This window comes from Girardinichthys multiradiatus, chromosome 10 (assembly GCF_021462225.1).
Source record: "Girardinichthys multiradiatus isolate DD_20200921_A chromosome 10, DD_fGirMul_XY1, whole genome shotgun sequence".
Taxonomy (NCBI): Eukaryota; Metazoa; Chordata; class Actinopteri; order Cyprinodontiformes; family Goodeidae; genus Girardinichthys; species Girardinichthys multiradiatus.
Genome location: NC_061803.1, coordinates 14,424,577 through 14,439,223, shown reverse-complemented (window position 1 = coordinate 14,439,223; position 14,647 = coordinate 14,424,577). Strand labels below are relative to the sequence as shown.

The window sequence follows — 14,647 nt, the reverse complement described above, 5'->3', positions numbered from 1 at the left end:
CCCCTACTGAACAAGATGGGTAGCTCGGCCAGCAGGGAGCTGAGGAAGAGCGGCTGCTGACGTCACTCTGCTGCGCCCGCAGCTCGGAATGCTTTTTCGTTTTCGAGTTCTGGGCAGTACTTTGCGGGCAGACCACGAAAACGAAAAAGCAATGTCTGCTTTGTTTTCTTTTTAATTATGGCATAAAATGTGCAGTCGTGAAGAAGAAAATGCAAATGCAAATAGGATGATTGATTACTAATTTTATTTATGGGTCAAATAATGCAGCCACATTCTTAAAATGAAAAAGCATTTCCGAAAATGCTTTTTCATTTTCAAATTTTACATTTCAAATTTAATTTTGGTATCTATTTGCTGGGGTACATTTTGAAAAATAAATCTCAAATGTCTTTTTCATTTTAATTAAGTGAAAGAATGAGCAGTCTTGAAGAAGAAAATTAAAATGCAAATAGGATTATTGATTACTAATTTCATTTATGAGTCAAACAATGCAGCCACATTCTTAAAATGAAAAAGCATTTCTGGAAATGCTTTTTCATTTGAAATGTGGTAACGATTTGCTTCCATAAAACTGTGCGTCTTATTTAAATAATCTTTCACTCAGGGCCTGAAGTAGAGATGTTCTTGTTCCAATTGCGATATCGCCATCCGAAATTATGTTCTGATGCTGATATTTTCCGATCCAGAAATCCTTTACTTAAACATTAGGTGTTGCTTTTGGTCTTTGTGATGTACAAGCTAATATAAATAAACCATGCTTGTACTGTCAGTTACAGAGCAGCATAATGTGCACGTATCTTCAGCTCTATTTATATTTGCAGGATTCATCATGACATAAGCATCAGAATTATTCTTTAATCTCCATAATCACATTCTTATTAGTAACAGAGGTCGTAAACATGAGCTACAGGGGATGGAGGTGGATGGGGGCGCCACAGACTTTAGAACATAATGGGTTTTTCCAAAAGATGATACTGGCGACTCTATGGGTTTTTTGTCTAGTGACCCGTTTGTTAAAATAATGTCAAAAGCAGCCATATTCTGTAATTCGTGAGCAGAGACAACATTGCCATGTGTACATGAGAAACTGAGAAGTTTCACCAGGCAGCTTAATGAAATAAGAGTTTGCTGTTTTATTTAAATGGCGTCAAGAACATATGATAGTGACATTTTTAGCCGTTCTTAACTTAAAATGAATGCTTAGGACAGTTAGCACTGCTAAGTTCAGTAGCCATCTATTTTATACATTGTGAATATTCTTATCTTATATCAAAGTCCTTCAGCAGTTAGCCAATGTTTCCCCTATCTCATATATTTCTTGGAAGACTGAGGTTAAAAGCTTAAGAGGATAGATGCAGTTAACTTTCTTGTTGGATGGAGCTCTTTGTGGCTCTTCCCCATTGCTCAGAGAGTCACCAACTTGAGCTCTCTCCTGGCTAGTTATCACACAATCCAGCACAATTTCCACCTGTCTAAATGTTTTCACAAAAAGCGTAAGAAACAACTTTATTGCATCTTGTCTCACCACAACCCTTAAACATATTCCAAAGAAGGAGATTTTGTCCCTTTGCAACTCTGTTCATATGTTTATAAACTTCAGGTAATCTGGCAAAATTGGGCAAAACATATAATATATGAAACATCTGTTTATCTAAAATTCAAGAGATTGATCTGTGTATTTTATCATTTAAAGGGACCAATTATAATCTTACTGTAAAGTTAAACCTCCAATAACTTGGGATCATGGTGGGTTGGTAGCGTTAGCCCAATATCAGAATCAGAAAAGCTTTATTGCCAAGTACGTTTTTGGACATACAAGGAATTTGTTTTGGCGTAGTCGGTGCAATACAATACAAATTAAACAGTATAAACATATCTACAATATAATATAAATATATGTGCACAGTATCTGGTCCTAGAATAATGTTATTAGGTCTAAAACTGACATTGGAGCAACTTGGCCTCAGGTATAGCAGGAAAACTAGGAAAAATATTTGGAAAGCTGTCCTTATAACTGTGTATATTTTAGTTATAAAAAGAGAAAAGAAAATTATTTAGTGAAATTGGTATCAATAGGTCAAAGCTTCACTAAAATTGGAAATCTGCAACAAAATTACGATCATTGCATCTCGACAGATAATTATACTGGGTTAAAAGATCTGGATCAAGGTTTATAACTAACAAATACTGACAAAACATTGTATTTTCCTACCATTCAGTGTCCTGTTCTTGTTTAAGGTGAATCAGCAGGCAGCGAAGTGCATTCCCTCCATGGTGTGTCCCGAGCTGACGGAGCAGATCCGGAGGGAGATCGCAGCTTCCCTTCATCAACGTAAAGGGGACTTTGCCTGTTACTTCCTCACTGACTTGGTCACATTCACTCTGCCTGCAGGTACTAATGGCACCCTGATCATTACACCTTCTTTCTCAGGTTTGATCTTCTTCTAACCTTCCTGAGCCAGTCGATGCATACATTTTTTTTTATTTTCTCGAACTGGCAGAATTAATGATCATCTTTGAGTTTACATCAAGATAAAATGCCCACCGAAATAAAACTTGGCCTTTTTCCCTGAAATCAATTAATGCTGTGACCCTTGTCTTTACAGCAAATGTTTTAGTTGTAGAGTCTTCAGTATTATTATGCAAAGTTTAATGTTTCTGCTTCAGTGGCAAACTAGAGGAGCAGTACCCAGTCTGGTTGACTCTGCAGTTTGGAAAAGTATGGGGTTTTAGCATTTTCCAGATATGCAAAGAAATATGGGAATAAGAAAATTCAGTTTTCAAAATACACTGCTCAAAGAAATAAAGGGAACACTTAAACAACACAATATAACTCCAAGTAAATCAAACTTCTGTGAAATCAAACTGTCCACTTAGGAAGCAACACTGATTGATAATCAATTTCCCATGTTGTTGTTCAAATGGAAAAGACAACAGGGGGAAATCTTTGGTGATTAGCAAGACACTCAATAAAGGAGCAAGACCACTTCTCAGTACCTATGCTTTCTGGCTGATGTTTTGGTCACTTTTGAATGTTGGTGGTGCTTTCACACTCGTGGTAGCATGAGACGGACTCTACAACCCACACAAGTGGTTCAGGTAGTGCAGCTCATCCAGGATGGCATATCAATGCGAGCTGTGGCAAGAAGGTTTGCTGCGTCTGTCAGCGTAGTGTCCAGAGCCTGGAGGCGCTACCAGGAGACAGGCCAGTACACCAGGAGACGTGGGAGGGCAACAACCCAGCAGCAGGACCACTACTTCCACCTTTGTGCAAGGAGGAACAGGAGGAGCACTGCCAGAACCCTGCTAAATGACCTCCAGCAGGCCACAAATGTGCATGTGTCTGCACAAACGGTTAGAAACCAACTTCATGAGGATGGTATGAGGGCCCGAAGTCCACAAATGGGGGTTGTGCTCACAGCCCAATACCGTGCAGGACGCTTGGCATTTGCCAGAGAACACCAGGATTGGCAAATTCGCCACTGGCGCCCTGTGCTCTTCACAGATGAAAGCAGGTTCACACTTAGCACATGTGACAGATGTGACAGAGTCTGGAGACACCGTGGAGAGCGATCTGCTGCCTGCAACATCCTTCAGCATGACTGGTTTGGCAGTGGGTCAGTAATGGTGTGGGGTGACATTTCTTTGGAGGGCTGCATCGCCCTCCATGTGCTCGCCAGAGGTAGTCTGACTGCCATTAGGTACCGAGATGAGATCCTCAGACCCCTTGTGAGACCATATGCTGGTGCGGTTGGCCCTGGGTTCCTCCTAATGCAGGATAATGCTAGACCTCATGTGGCTGGAGTGTGTCAGCAGTTCCTGCAAGATGAAGACATTGAAGCTATGGACTGGCCCACCCGTTCCTCAGACCTGAATCCGATTGAGCACATCTGGGACATCATGTCTCGCTCCATCCACCAGACTGTCCAGGAGTTGGCGGATGCTTTAGACCAGGTCTGGGAGGAGATCCCTCAGGAGACCATCCACTGTCTCATCAGGAGCATGTCCAGGTGTTGTAGGGAGGTCATACAGACACGTGGAGGCCACACACAACACTGAGCCTCATTTTGACTTGTTTTAAGGACATTACATCAAAGTTGGATCAACCTGTATCGTGTTTTTCCACTTTAATTTTGTGTGTGACTCCAAATCCAGGCCTCCATTGGTTAATAAATTAGATTTCCATTGATAATTTTTGTGTGATTTTGTTGTCAGCACATTCAACTTTGTACAGGTCCTTCTCAAAATATTAGCATATTGTGATAAAGTTCATTATTTTCCATAATGTCATGATGAAAATTTAACATTTATATATTTTAGATTCATTGCACACTAACTGAAATATTTCAGGTCTTTTATTGTCTTAATACGGATGATTTTGGCATACAGCTCATGAAAACCCAAAATTCCTATCTCACAAAATTAGCATATCATTAAAAGGGTCTCTAAATGAGCTATGAACCTAATCATCTGAATCAACGAGTTAACTCTAAACACCTGCAAAAGATTCCCGAGGCCTTTAAAACTCCCAGCCTGGTTCGTCACTCAAAACCCCAATCATGGGTAAGACTGCCGACCTGACTGCTGTCCAGAAGGCCACTATTGACACCCTCAAGCAAGAGGGTAAGACACAGAAAGAAATTTCTGAACGAATAGGCTGTTCCCAGAGTGCTGTATCAAGGCACCTCAGTGGGAAGTCTGTGGGAAGGAAAAAGTGTGGCAGAAAACGCTGCACAACGAGAAGAGGGGACCGGACCCTGAGGAAGATTGTGGAGAAGGGCCGATTCCAGACCTTGGGGGACCTGCGGAAGCAGTGGACTGAGTCTGGAGTAGAAACATCCAGAGCCACCGTGAACAGGCGTGTGCAGGAAATGGGCTACAGGTGCCGCATTCCCCAGGTCAAGCCACTTTTGAACCAGAAACAGCGGCAGAAGCGTCTGACCTGGGCTACAGAGAATCAGCACTGGACTGTTGCTCAGTGGTCCAAAGTACTTTTTTCAGATAAAAGCAAATTCTGCATGTCATTCGGAAATCAAGGTGCCAGAGTCTGGAGGAAGACTGGGGAGAAGGAAATGCCAAAATGTCAGAAGTCCAGTGTGAAGTACCCACAGTCAGTGATGGTCTGGGGTCCCGTGTCAGCTGCTGGTGTTGGTCCATTGTGTTTTATCAAGGGCAGGGTCAATGCAGCTAGCTATCAGGAGATTTTGGAGCACTTCATGCTTCCATCTGCTGAAAAGCTTTATGGAGATGAAGATTTCATTTTTCAGCACGACCTGGCACCTGCTCACAGTGCCAAAACCACTGGTAAATGGTTTACTGACCATGGTATCACTGTGCTCAATTGGCCTGCCAACTCTCCTGACCTGAACCCCATAGAGAATCTGTGGGATATTGTGAAGAGAACGTTGAGAGACTCAAGACCCAACACTCTGGATGAGCTAAAGGCCGCTATCGAAGCATCCTGGGCCTCCATAAGACCTCAGCAGTGCCACAGGCTGATTGCCTCCATGCCACGCCGCATTGAAGCAGTCATTTATGCAAAAGGATTCCAATATATGAATGTTAAATTTTCATCATGACATAATGGAAAATAATGAACTTTATCACAATATGCTAATATTTTGAGAAGGACCTGTATAGAAGTATTCAATGAGACGATGCGCTGTACAGTGCACGGCTACCAATTCCGAGTTATATATTTCTGAGTTTTTAAATAATTCCTTGCTGGCATCTTTTCATAACAACTCTGTCAGTAAAAATAGCTCCAAGTTTTTTTCCCATCCTCTAAAATGATGGTTATGGTGGAAGAGAAATTGTATTGGCTGCTGCGGCTTCCATTCTACAAATTTTGACAAATTTCTACATAGGAGATCTGCTCAGAGAACAGCTGCTGAGCCACCAGGCATTACATTTCATGTTTAAAGGAAAAATGGAAATTTACAAATCAGGAGAACAACTTTTTCTCAAAGTTCTTTCTGCATACGATTGATTTAAAGCTCAAAAAATGAGCCAAACAATCGGGGAGTCATATTAAAACAGAGAGGAAACGTGCAAATGTTAGCCTAGCACTTTATCAAACCTCTCAACATGATTACTAAATCAGCAGGAGCAAAACCTGAGTTTATTTTACATTATTGCTGTATGGGTGTGGTCTGCTGTATCTTTAGATCAAATGTAATCTTTACCAGGTGTTTGTCATAATATTATAGTAACTCAGTCCCAAAGTTAACCCATGTTCAAGCCACATATTGAGGCTGTCCTGCCGAAACTTGCTGGGCCAAAAAAGCTTTCACTGACATGGCAAATGGGTACTGCTCATCCTGTGATGTACAGTAACAGTTATCAAGCATATACATGACATTTATCTTCCTCACTTTTAATATAGTATCAGACTGGGGGTCAGGAACAGCATATGCCTATTTTTAGAAGACTGACTGATATAAGGGGCAAAAGAATCCCGATCAGCACTTCCCAAGTTGGAACGGTGGAACCTTCACTTTGCTTTTAAGCGTTCTGATTTAAAGCAGCTTGAATGACGGATTACGAAGGCTTTAATGTTGGATGTGACTCTGTGTGTGTGTGTGTTGCCTATTATGTTGCTGCAGAATGATTTGGCCCGAGGCCAGCTGCAGAGTTCAGTCTCTCAGAGAAAGCCATACAATTCAGCGCTGATCCAGAGAATAACCAGCAGTGTTCTCGCTCTGTGTGGCCTCGGCTCAATACACCCACAAACACACGCCGCTGCTCTGAGCTACAGTGTTTACAGTGCACCATTGACTAAATGTCATGAGGGGAATGGAAGTGCAAAGAGCATCCCTCTTCTACGAGTCATTACTGTGTAGTTTATGTTGCTCTCAGCTTACTGCACAATTACTAAACAATTGTCATTAAAACAAATATTTTTCCTATGTTTTGCAGATATTGAGGACTTGCCCCCTGCTGTTCAGGAGAAGCTGTTTGATGATGTGCTTGACCGAGATGTACAGAAAGGTATTTTAAAATTTATAATAGATGGATGAGGCTGTGTATTGGAGGAATCAAAACTGAAAAATAAACACGACTTTGTTCCCTCTCTTCAACCACTTTCAGATCTTTAGCTTCATCCTTACTTTATTTTCTAATTCGGTTAATTGAGCATATTAGCTTTCCGCCTCCACACTGAAGCTATGTCACGTAGCACTGTTTCTGTGTGAATGCTGGAGAACAATGATGTTGCTTTGTGTGATGCAGACATAAACAAAGCAAGTGGGTAAGAGCTTTGCGTTTTAGACCGCAAATTATTACAAGGAATTAAAAGCTGTATAAATAACCAGAGGAAGGCTTAATGTAATGTTAGAAAAATTAAAACATTTTTCTTTTTTAAGATTAAAGTAAAGCCTGGCTTGAAGAAATCTTCTGTTGCTGTCCTCACCACACATCCACTACTTTTTCTTATTTTTGTCCATAGAACTCGAGGAGGAGTCTCCAGTTATTAACTGGTGCCTGGAGCTGGGAACACGCCTGGACAGTCGTCTGTACGCCTTATGGAACCGTACGGCCGGAGACTGTCTGTTGGACTCAGTTCTGCAGGCCACCTGGGGGATCTACGACAAGGACTCAGTTCTCCGCAAAACTCTTCATGACAGTCTGCACGACTGCTCTCATTGGTGAGAAACCAGTACCAGAGTTTTCAGTACTGGGGAATCATTTTGAAATTTGTCCTGGGATATTATCAAAGATGTTGGCTATGAACCCATAGCCGTTTGACATATAAATGCGCTGATCAGATTTATATGGCCTTCCAGTTATTGCTGTGGGCAAGAATAATTTTTTTTACCGGCGACGTCGAGCCACATGTGTATGAGAACAGGTGCCGGAAAATTGTTTTACAGCAAACAAAAGGATCTAAACTTTCTTTAGCTTCTTATGTCAGCAGTTAGAGTAGCTGGCATTACTAAAATGACAGTCTCCATATTTATGTAGAATCTTACTTTAAATCTAAAATTTCCAAATCCTAAATGTTGTATGACAGACTATGCTCTGTTGAGCCTTTCTGGTGTCTACTGAAGATCTTTCTCTCCCAGTCTGAATGAACTCCAGACATACAGTTTTCTTCTAAGTGGCTGACATTATTTGAAATACCTCATTGTTACTGAAAAATACTTTAATCTTCTTCCACCACATCAGAGACTGTTGTTTTTAGTGTGATCATATATGCTGTGTTTACTAACTGACTATACATTGGCAGTGAATCCTTTGGGATAATTTGACTTGCTGGCCCGATGTTGGTTTATCTCTTGCTTGAGGATATTTACATACACCCCAGACCCGTATAGATAAAGGTTTGATTACTTAGGAAGAGGTTGAACCAATGTGCCTTTTTAATTTATATAGCATAAATTATGTGCACAACTGTGTTTTTGAGTCTAATCACAACTTTCGGCTGTGAAAGTGTGGTTGCTGTTGGTACACTGTGGAAAGATTTAATTGGTAAGCAGGACCTTGTTTGGTTCAAATAAAGAGCAAATGTAGTGTAACCTTTTTTTTTCCTACGTATCTTATAGGTTTTACAGTCGTTGGAAGGAGTGGGAGTCTTGGTACTCGCAGAGTTTCGGTTTACATTTCTCCCTGAGAGAAGAGCAGTGGCAAGAGGACTGGGCGTTCATCCTGTCATTGGCCAGCCAGGTAATTATTCTCTTATAGAACTGATTTTTCCAAAAACATATATAAAAAGACCAGAATTTATATACCATGCCCTGCAAAGTATTCACTCTTTGAACTTTTCCTCATTTGAATACCAGTCAACCAGAAACTATATTTTGTTGGCATTTGATGTGATAGATTAGCACATAATTGAGGTGGAAAGAAAAAGAATACAAAGGAGAACATGAGACTGTGGTTTGCATATGTATTCACACCCCCTTTAATTGCATACCCCTAAGTAAAATCCAGTGCAACCAGTTGTCTTCAGGAGTCACCTAATTAGAGTCCACCTGTGTGTAATGTAATCTCAGTATAAATTCAACTGTCCTGTTAAGACCACAGAGGCTTGTTGGAGAACATTAGTGAACAAACCGCATCATGAGGACCAATGAACACAGCAGTCGGCTCAGGGATAAGGTCTTAAAATTAACCCAAGCATAGAGTATCTGAGTTCTTTTCAGTGTCTTTTCTGAAACTAGAGTATAGTTGCAAAGCTACCAAGACATGGCTGTTTACCTGAACCGACAGGCTGGGCAAGGAGGGCATTTATTGGAGAAGCAGCCAAAGGACCCAGGGTAACTCTGGAAATGCTGCATAGATCCACAGCTCAGCTGGGAAAAACCGTTGACAGGACAACTAACAATTATACACCTAGCTTTTTTTAGAAGAGCTGCAAGAGGAAGATCTTAAGAAGTCCTGTTTTCGGTACATCACAAGCCATTTAGGGGGCCCAACAATCATGTTGCTCCGGTCAGATTAGACCAAAATTATTAATTTCATAACCCTCACCTTGGCCTGCATACAAAACACTATGTGGTAGAAAACATTGGTCATCACCCTGAAGACACCATTGCCACTATGAAACATGTTGGAATGCTTTCTTCAGCAAAGGCAGGAAAGTTGTTTAGAGTTGATGGGAAGACAGATGTTGGGAAATACTGGAAGAAAACTTCTTAGAGGCTAAAACGACTTAAAGTCAAACCTCCAATGGATGGTTTTAGGTCAAAGCCTATTTGGTATGGCCCAGTTAAAGTCCAGACCTAAAGCCACATGAGAATCTATGTCATAGCTTTCTATTGTAACATAATTTGCCGTTCAGCTGCTTTTTATTCAATATAACAAAATGTCTGCTCTGCAATTAAAAATGTGCAAACATTTCGGTGTCTGCTTCTGGAAAGCAGGTAGAGGCATATCCTGAAAGACAGGCAGCAAATAATTGACACAAAATGTGGTTCTACTAAGTATTGACTTATTTGCTGAATATAAACGCATAAATGAGATATTTAATAAATAATTTAAAACCATGATTCTTTTTTATTCCACTTTATAGTTGTTTGCTACATCGTGTTAATCATATAAAATCCATTCAGGTCTGTGGTTGTAACCTAACAACAAAATGTCGGAAAGTTAACTCTAGAACTCCCAGGGGCATCAATTTGACGGTTTTGAAAGTTTGACATGCCATAACTCTGGTTTATTAAAACTCTTATCTTCCTGGCATCCTGACTTTTTTTAAACCAGTGTCTCGTGTATGTCTTAAATAATAATAAATAATTATTATTATTATTATTTACTTAAATAAAGTAAATAAAATATCTAAGTATTTCTACCTCTAACTACTACAGCCGCTATTTTGACGGCCCTATTATTTACATTGATATTTTTTTCCTGCGGCGGATGCCTAGCAACCGCCACTCTAGAACACAGTCAGATTGTTGGCGTCCTACAAATGGCTTCCAGAAGGATATTTTCTGCTCAAGAGGCATTGGAAATGCTTCAAAAATTACATGATTGTGATTCTGGTGTCGAGAGGGATTCTGGTCAGCATTCAGTTCCAGTGTCAGCGGGTCAGAGAGTGAGCCTCCCCCAGCTAAAAAACACGAGTTGTCCCGTTAGCAGGAGGTTGTGGCGCATTATTTCAAGGTAGTCAAAGACTAGCCTATGTAACGATTTTACCATTTTAGGCTATAGTTTACAGATTAGTAAACTAATAATATATAAACTATAGCAACAGTGCCATAATCAGTGCAGGTTCAGACACAGGGAGACGAGCCGGTGCCCAGTGCCCAGCTATAAACCCAGCAATCCAGCTCATTGGCAGGAGAGAAACTACAAATCAAGGTACTGATAATGAACAAAGAAATAAACAATAAGTTAGGTCATAGATATAGTAGCTCAGTAACAACAATCTATTTTGCGCTTTACAGCGTTTTCATCGGAAGACGAGCAGACACCTGGGAGGGAGGAGGAGTAAGGAAAGGATGGGACTGTGTGGGCAGTGGTAGGGGAGGAAGAAAGTAGAGGAGGGGTCAGAGCCAGAACGCGTTGACAGAGCGCCAGATCCAAGATGCCCAGACCGCGTTCCTCTGATTGGTGGACGCCGAAATGATTATCCATGTTCAGGGCTGCAGGGTGGCTGAGGCCCGCAGAGTTTTAGGAGATTGTTCCTCCTCGGACATGAATGTGGATGAGCTGAAGGCATTTTTAGCACTAGTTTATGTCCGCGGAGTGAAAGGGGGGCGTAACATGGAGCTGTCCAGCTTTTGGTCTGATTAGTAAAGCTTTTTTTTAAAATGTACCCACTACTCTATTATTTTTCAGTACTATTTATAAATAATAATAAAACATAATAGGTTTTGATCAAATACTATTATTAATTCTTGTTAAAACCATTATTTTACAGCGTGCAATAAAACCTGTAGCATTCTGACTGCTTGTAATGCGATGACGTCATCACTGCCCTCGCATCCAGAATCCTCCCCATCAAATTGACGGGCTTGGGAGTTCTGGTAGTGTTAGAATTCTGGGAGTCCTCGTGTTTAAAGGGATATTGATACTTTTTCAAGGCATTGCAGAAGGAAACATATGACCCTCTCAATGTTTGGAAAGTTTCAGTCTAAGAAGATATAGAGTGATCCTACATATTCATCACATGCTCCAGCAACAGTATTCAACTGTACTAAATAGGGAGTTGTAAGGAATGTAGCGGCAGATTGACAGCTGAACTACTTCTCAGCACGTGACTTAAGGGGTTAGCTGAGCCTCGACACTGACAGTATAAATAAACATAGCAGAAGCTTTGATTAGATGTCCCTCATCCAGGCTGAAAGTGCCAGACGTATGATTCATGATGGCATTTTTTCATATCTCACCTCATACGTTTCCTTTGAAGCTTTCTGATGTAGATTATTGTGTATATTTGAAAGTAGATGCATAATATGCTTTCTGCTTATTTAGTTAGTACAAATGCAACCTGAGCAGGTTAGAGACTGGCGTGCAGGCAGAGTCAGAGCTGCTGTGCTGCTGTAAAATACTGCTGGCCTTTTTCACCAAGTTGCATTTATATATAACTTTACCCTTCTAGTCTCGTGTACAGAACTCTCTGTACATGAGATTTAGACACGGTTCAGTGATGATCATGATCTACTGCGCTAAGTTACCCTTATCAAATTTACAGTAGCATGTCTTGATTTTATTTAGGACATTTGCCATGTTTTGCCTCTTCTCCTAGTGTTATACAGGGAAAAAATAAAGAGATTTTTTATTTTGGTGATCATGAAACTGTGACACACGAGGTTAATTTGTATTGATGTTTATGAAATATTTCTATAAACAAATTATGACCATATTTAAATTTAGAATGTTATAAATACACCGTCTGTTGCTGTTGTCTCCATATCTGCTGAGGGGAATAGATTTAAACAGTTTTGTTTCCTGACTTAACACCAAGTTGTTTACTTTGTATTATAGATGCACCAAGAACTCAAATAGCAGGAAACTGCCATTTTTAGGCTTTATTGCCAGAGACTGACTTATTGGGAACTCAGAAATCCAACCCTTTTTTGGTAATTTAATGTACCATAATGAAGCAGATCGCAGAACAGCACCACTCTTCAGTGGGAATGTTAATACTGAGTCAACGTTGGCTGTAGTCAGTATCAGTAAGGTGGTGTTTTTGAAGAAGAAGCATGGAGATTTAGGAAGCTATTTAAAAGAAAATCATGTTGACATGTTTGTGGTGTGTTCAGACTGCTAGTTTCAGCAGATAACAGGAAGAATGAACGGAGCACGGCTTAAGTTTTCTTTGTTTATCCTTTAGAGCTTTTGCCTTCCTGTTATAGAACATGCTGGATTTGGAAATATAGGCAGCCTTGTCGAGTACACAAGGCAACTGCTGTTTTAGTAAAATTTGCCTGGCAAACTGCGCTAATCGCTAATACAAGATGCTAAAGGGTTCAAAATATTATCTCCATCAATATTCAGTCTTTGTTTTAATATCAGGGTTCCTATAGTGTTGGGAAAATATGGAATTTGATTTGACCTATTTTCCATGTCAGGATAAGGTTGAGAAAAGACAATGGTATGGGAAAATGCTTGTACTTATAGACTTTAATATTTGTCCCATTGTCTATATAAATATCAGAAACTCTTAAGTTGCTCCAATCGATGTATTTTTTTTTTATCCGTGGTTTTACAAATCACTTTGAAGTGTTGTATTTATTCATCTGTTATTAGATTGGTCCATTCATCAGTCAGTTTATCCTTCAAACCATCCATCCAATCTTACAGTCTGGTTGGAAAATCAGATCTGCTGTAAGACGGAGCGCTACAGGAGATCCTTCCTGCCCACAGCCATCAGCATCTACAACGGCTCTTTGACGAAACCCTCATAATTCAATTCAATTCAAAAATACTTTATTAATCCCAAAGGGAAATTAAATGTTGTTATAGCTCATATTATGAAGGTTTCCTCAAAGAACCGTTGTAGATGCTGATGGCTGTGGGCAGGAAGGATCTCCTGTAGCGCTCCGTCTTACAGCAGATCTGAAGAAGCCTCTGACTGAAGACACTCTGTTGTTGTAGGACAGTTTCATGAAGAGGATGCATAGAAAGTATTAAGAAAAATCCTCCAAGCTGCACAGCATCCGACACTGGAGTGGACAGTCATCCAAAAAAAATCAACTGTATCCACCACAAGAGGAATAGTTCCCAAAAAAGAATAAATCATAATCAAAAGTAACAGAGCTACTCCAACCTGCTGCCACCTTGAGCGGCGCAATTCTAGAATTAAGCTATTAAGCTATATTAAGAATGAGCTACAACAACATTTAATTTCCCTTTGGGATTAATAAAGTATTTTTGAATTGAATTGAAAAGTATCGCCTTGGGAAAATGTGTTGGAATCCTTAAATACTAAAACCCTCTTTACAGCGGTTTCTCAGGTATACAGTACCGAAATATTTTCACCACTTCTAATAAAAATAACTCACTGCAAATATCCAGAAGACGAGGCCACAAATCTTTGAGTGGTGCATCTCTAGTTTGTGTAGGAGATTAAATAATGTCTCTTTTGCTTTCCTTCAGCCTGGGGCCAGCCTGGAGCAGACCCACATTTTTGTTCTCGCGCACATTCTTCGGAGACCCATCATAGTCTACGGAGTGAAATACTACAAAAGTTTCCGTGGGGAAACCTTGGGATACACTCGCTTTCAAGGTGCAGTTATAGTCCTGGTTTTAGTTGAAGCTTGGAGAAAAAACTGCATTTAGTATTTTTGTCACTAAAATAAATCTAAGTTTCTTATGCTTTCTGTTTAATGTTTTTTTGTGTTAAATGCTGATAAATTCTCCCTCTTGAGATAAAAGGACCTGTTTTAGATCATTATAATTTAGCAGGAAAATGTATTTTTGTATGAAAACCAGAGGGTATACAGGTATAACTGATTGAAAACCTCAACTTGTAAGGATATTGCTGAGCTGTACAGCGGTAAGGGCCCTGACGGAAGTCTCAGTCTGATCTGAGGCACTTCTCAGCTAACAATCCACCATTTGTTTCTAGTCAGCTGAAAAACTTCTGATGTCAGACCAGACCTAGTGCTTTGTTCCTGCTGACTCACACACAGTTAAAAATAAATTGAACAGTAGGACAGCCTGTTTCTTGCAGGGGCCAGCAGGGTTGCTGGGTTCA

General features: G+C 40.2%; 1 protein-coding gene across 1 annotated transcript in view; it reads left to right on the top strand.

The window, feature by feature from the left end:
• The window catches only part of zranb1a (zinc finger, RAN-binding domain containing 1a), a 30,159-nt gene that overhangs the window by 11,817 nt on the left and 3,695 nt on the right, over window positions 1-14,647 (top strand). Inside the window, exons 4-8 of the mRNA XM_047377334.1 lie at window positions 2,239-2,392; window positions 6,919-6,990; window positions 7,448-7,646; window positions 8,544-8,664; window positions 14,047-14,176. Coding sequence (XP_047233290.1) covers window positions 2,239-2,392; window positions 6,919-6,990; window positions 7,448-7,646; window positions 8,544-8,664; window positions 14,047-14,176 — 676 coding nt within the window. The remainder of the gene's footprint in view (window positions 1-2,238; window positions 2,393-6,918; window positions 6,991-7,447; window positions 7,647-8,543; window positions 8,665-14,046; window positions 14,177-14,647) is intronic.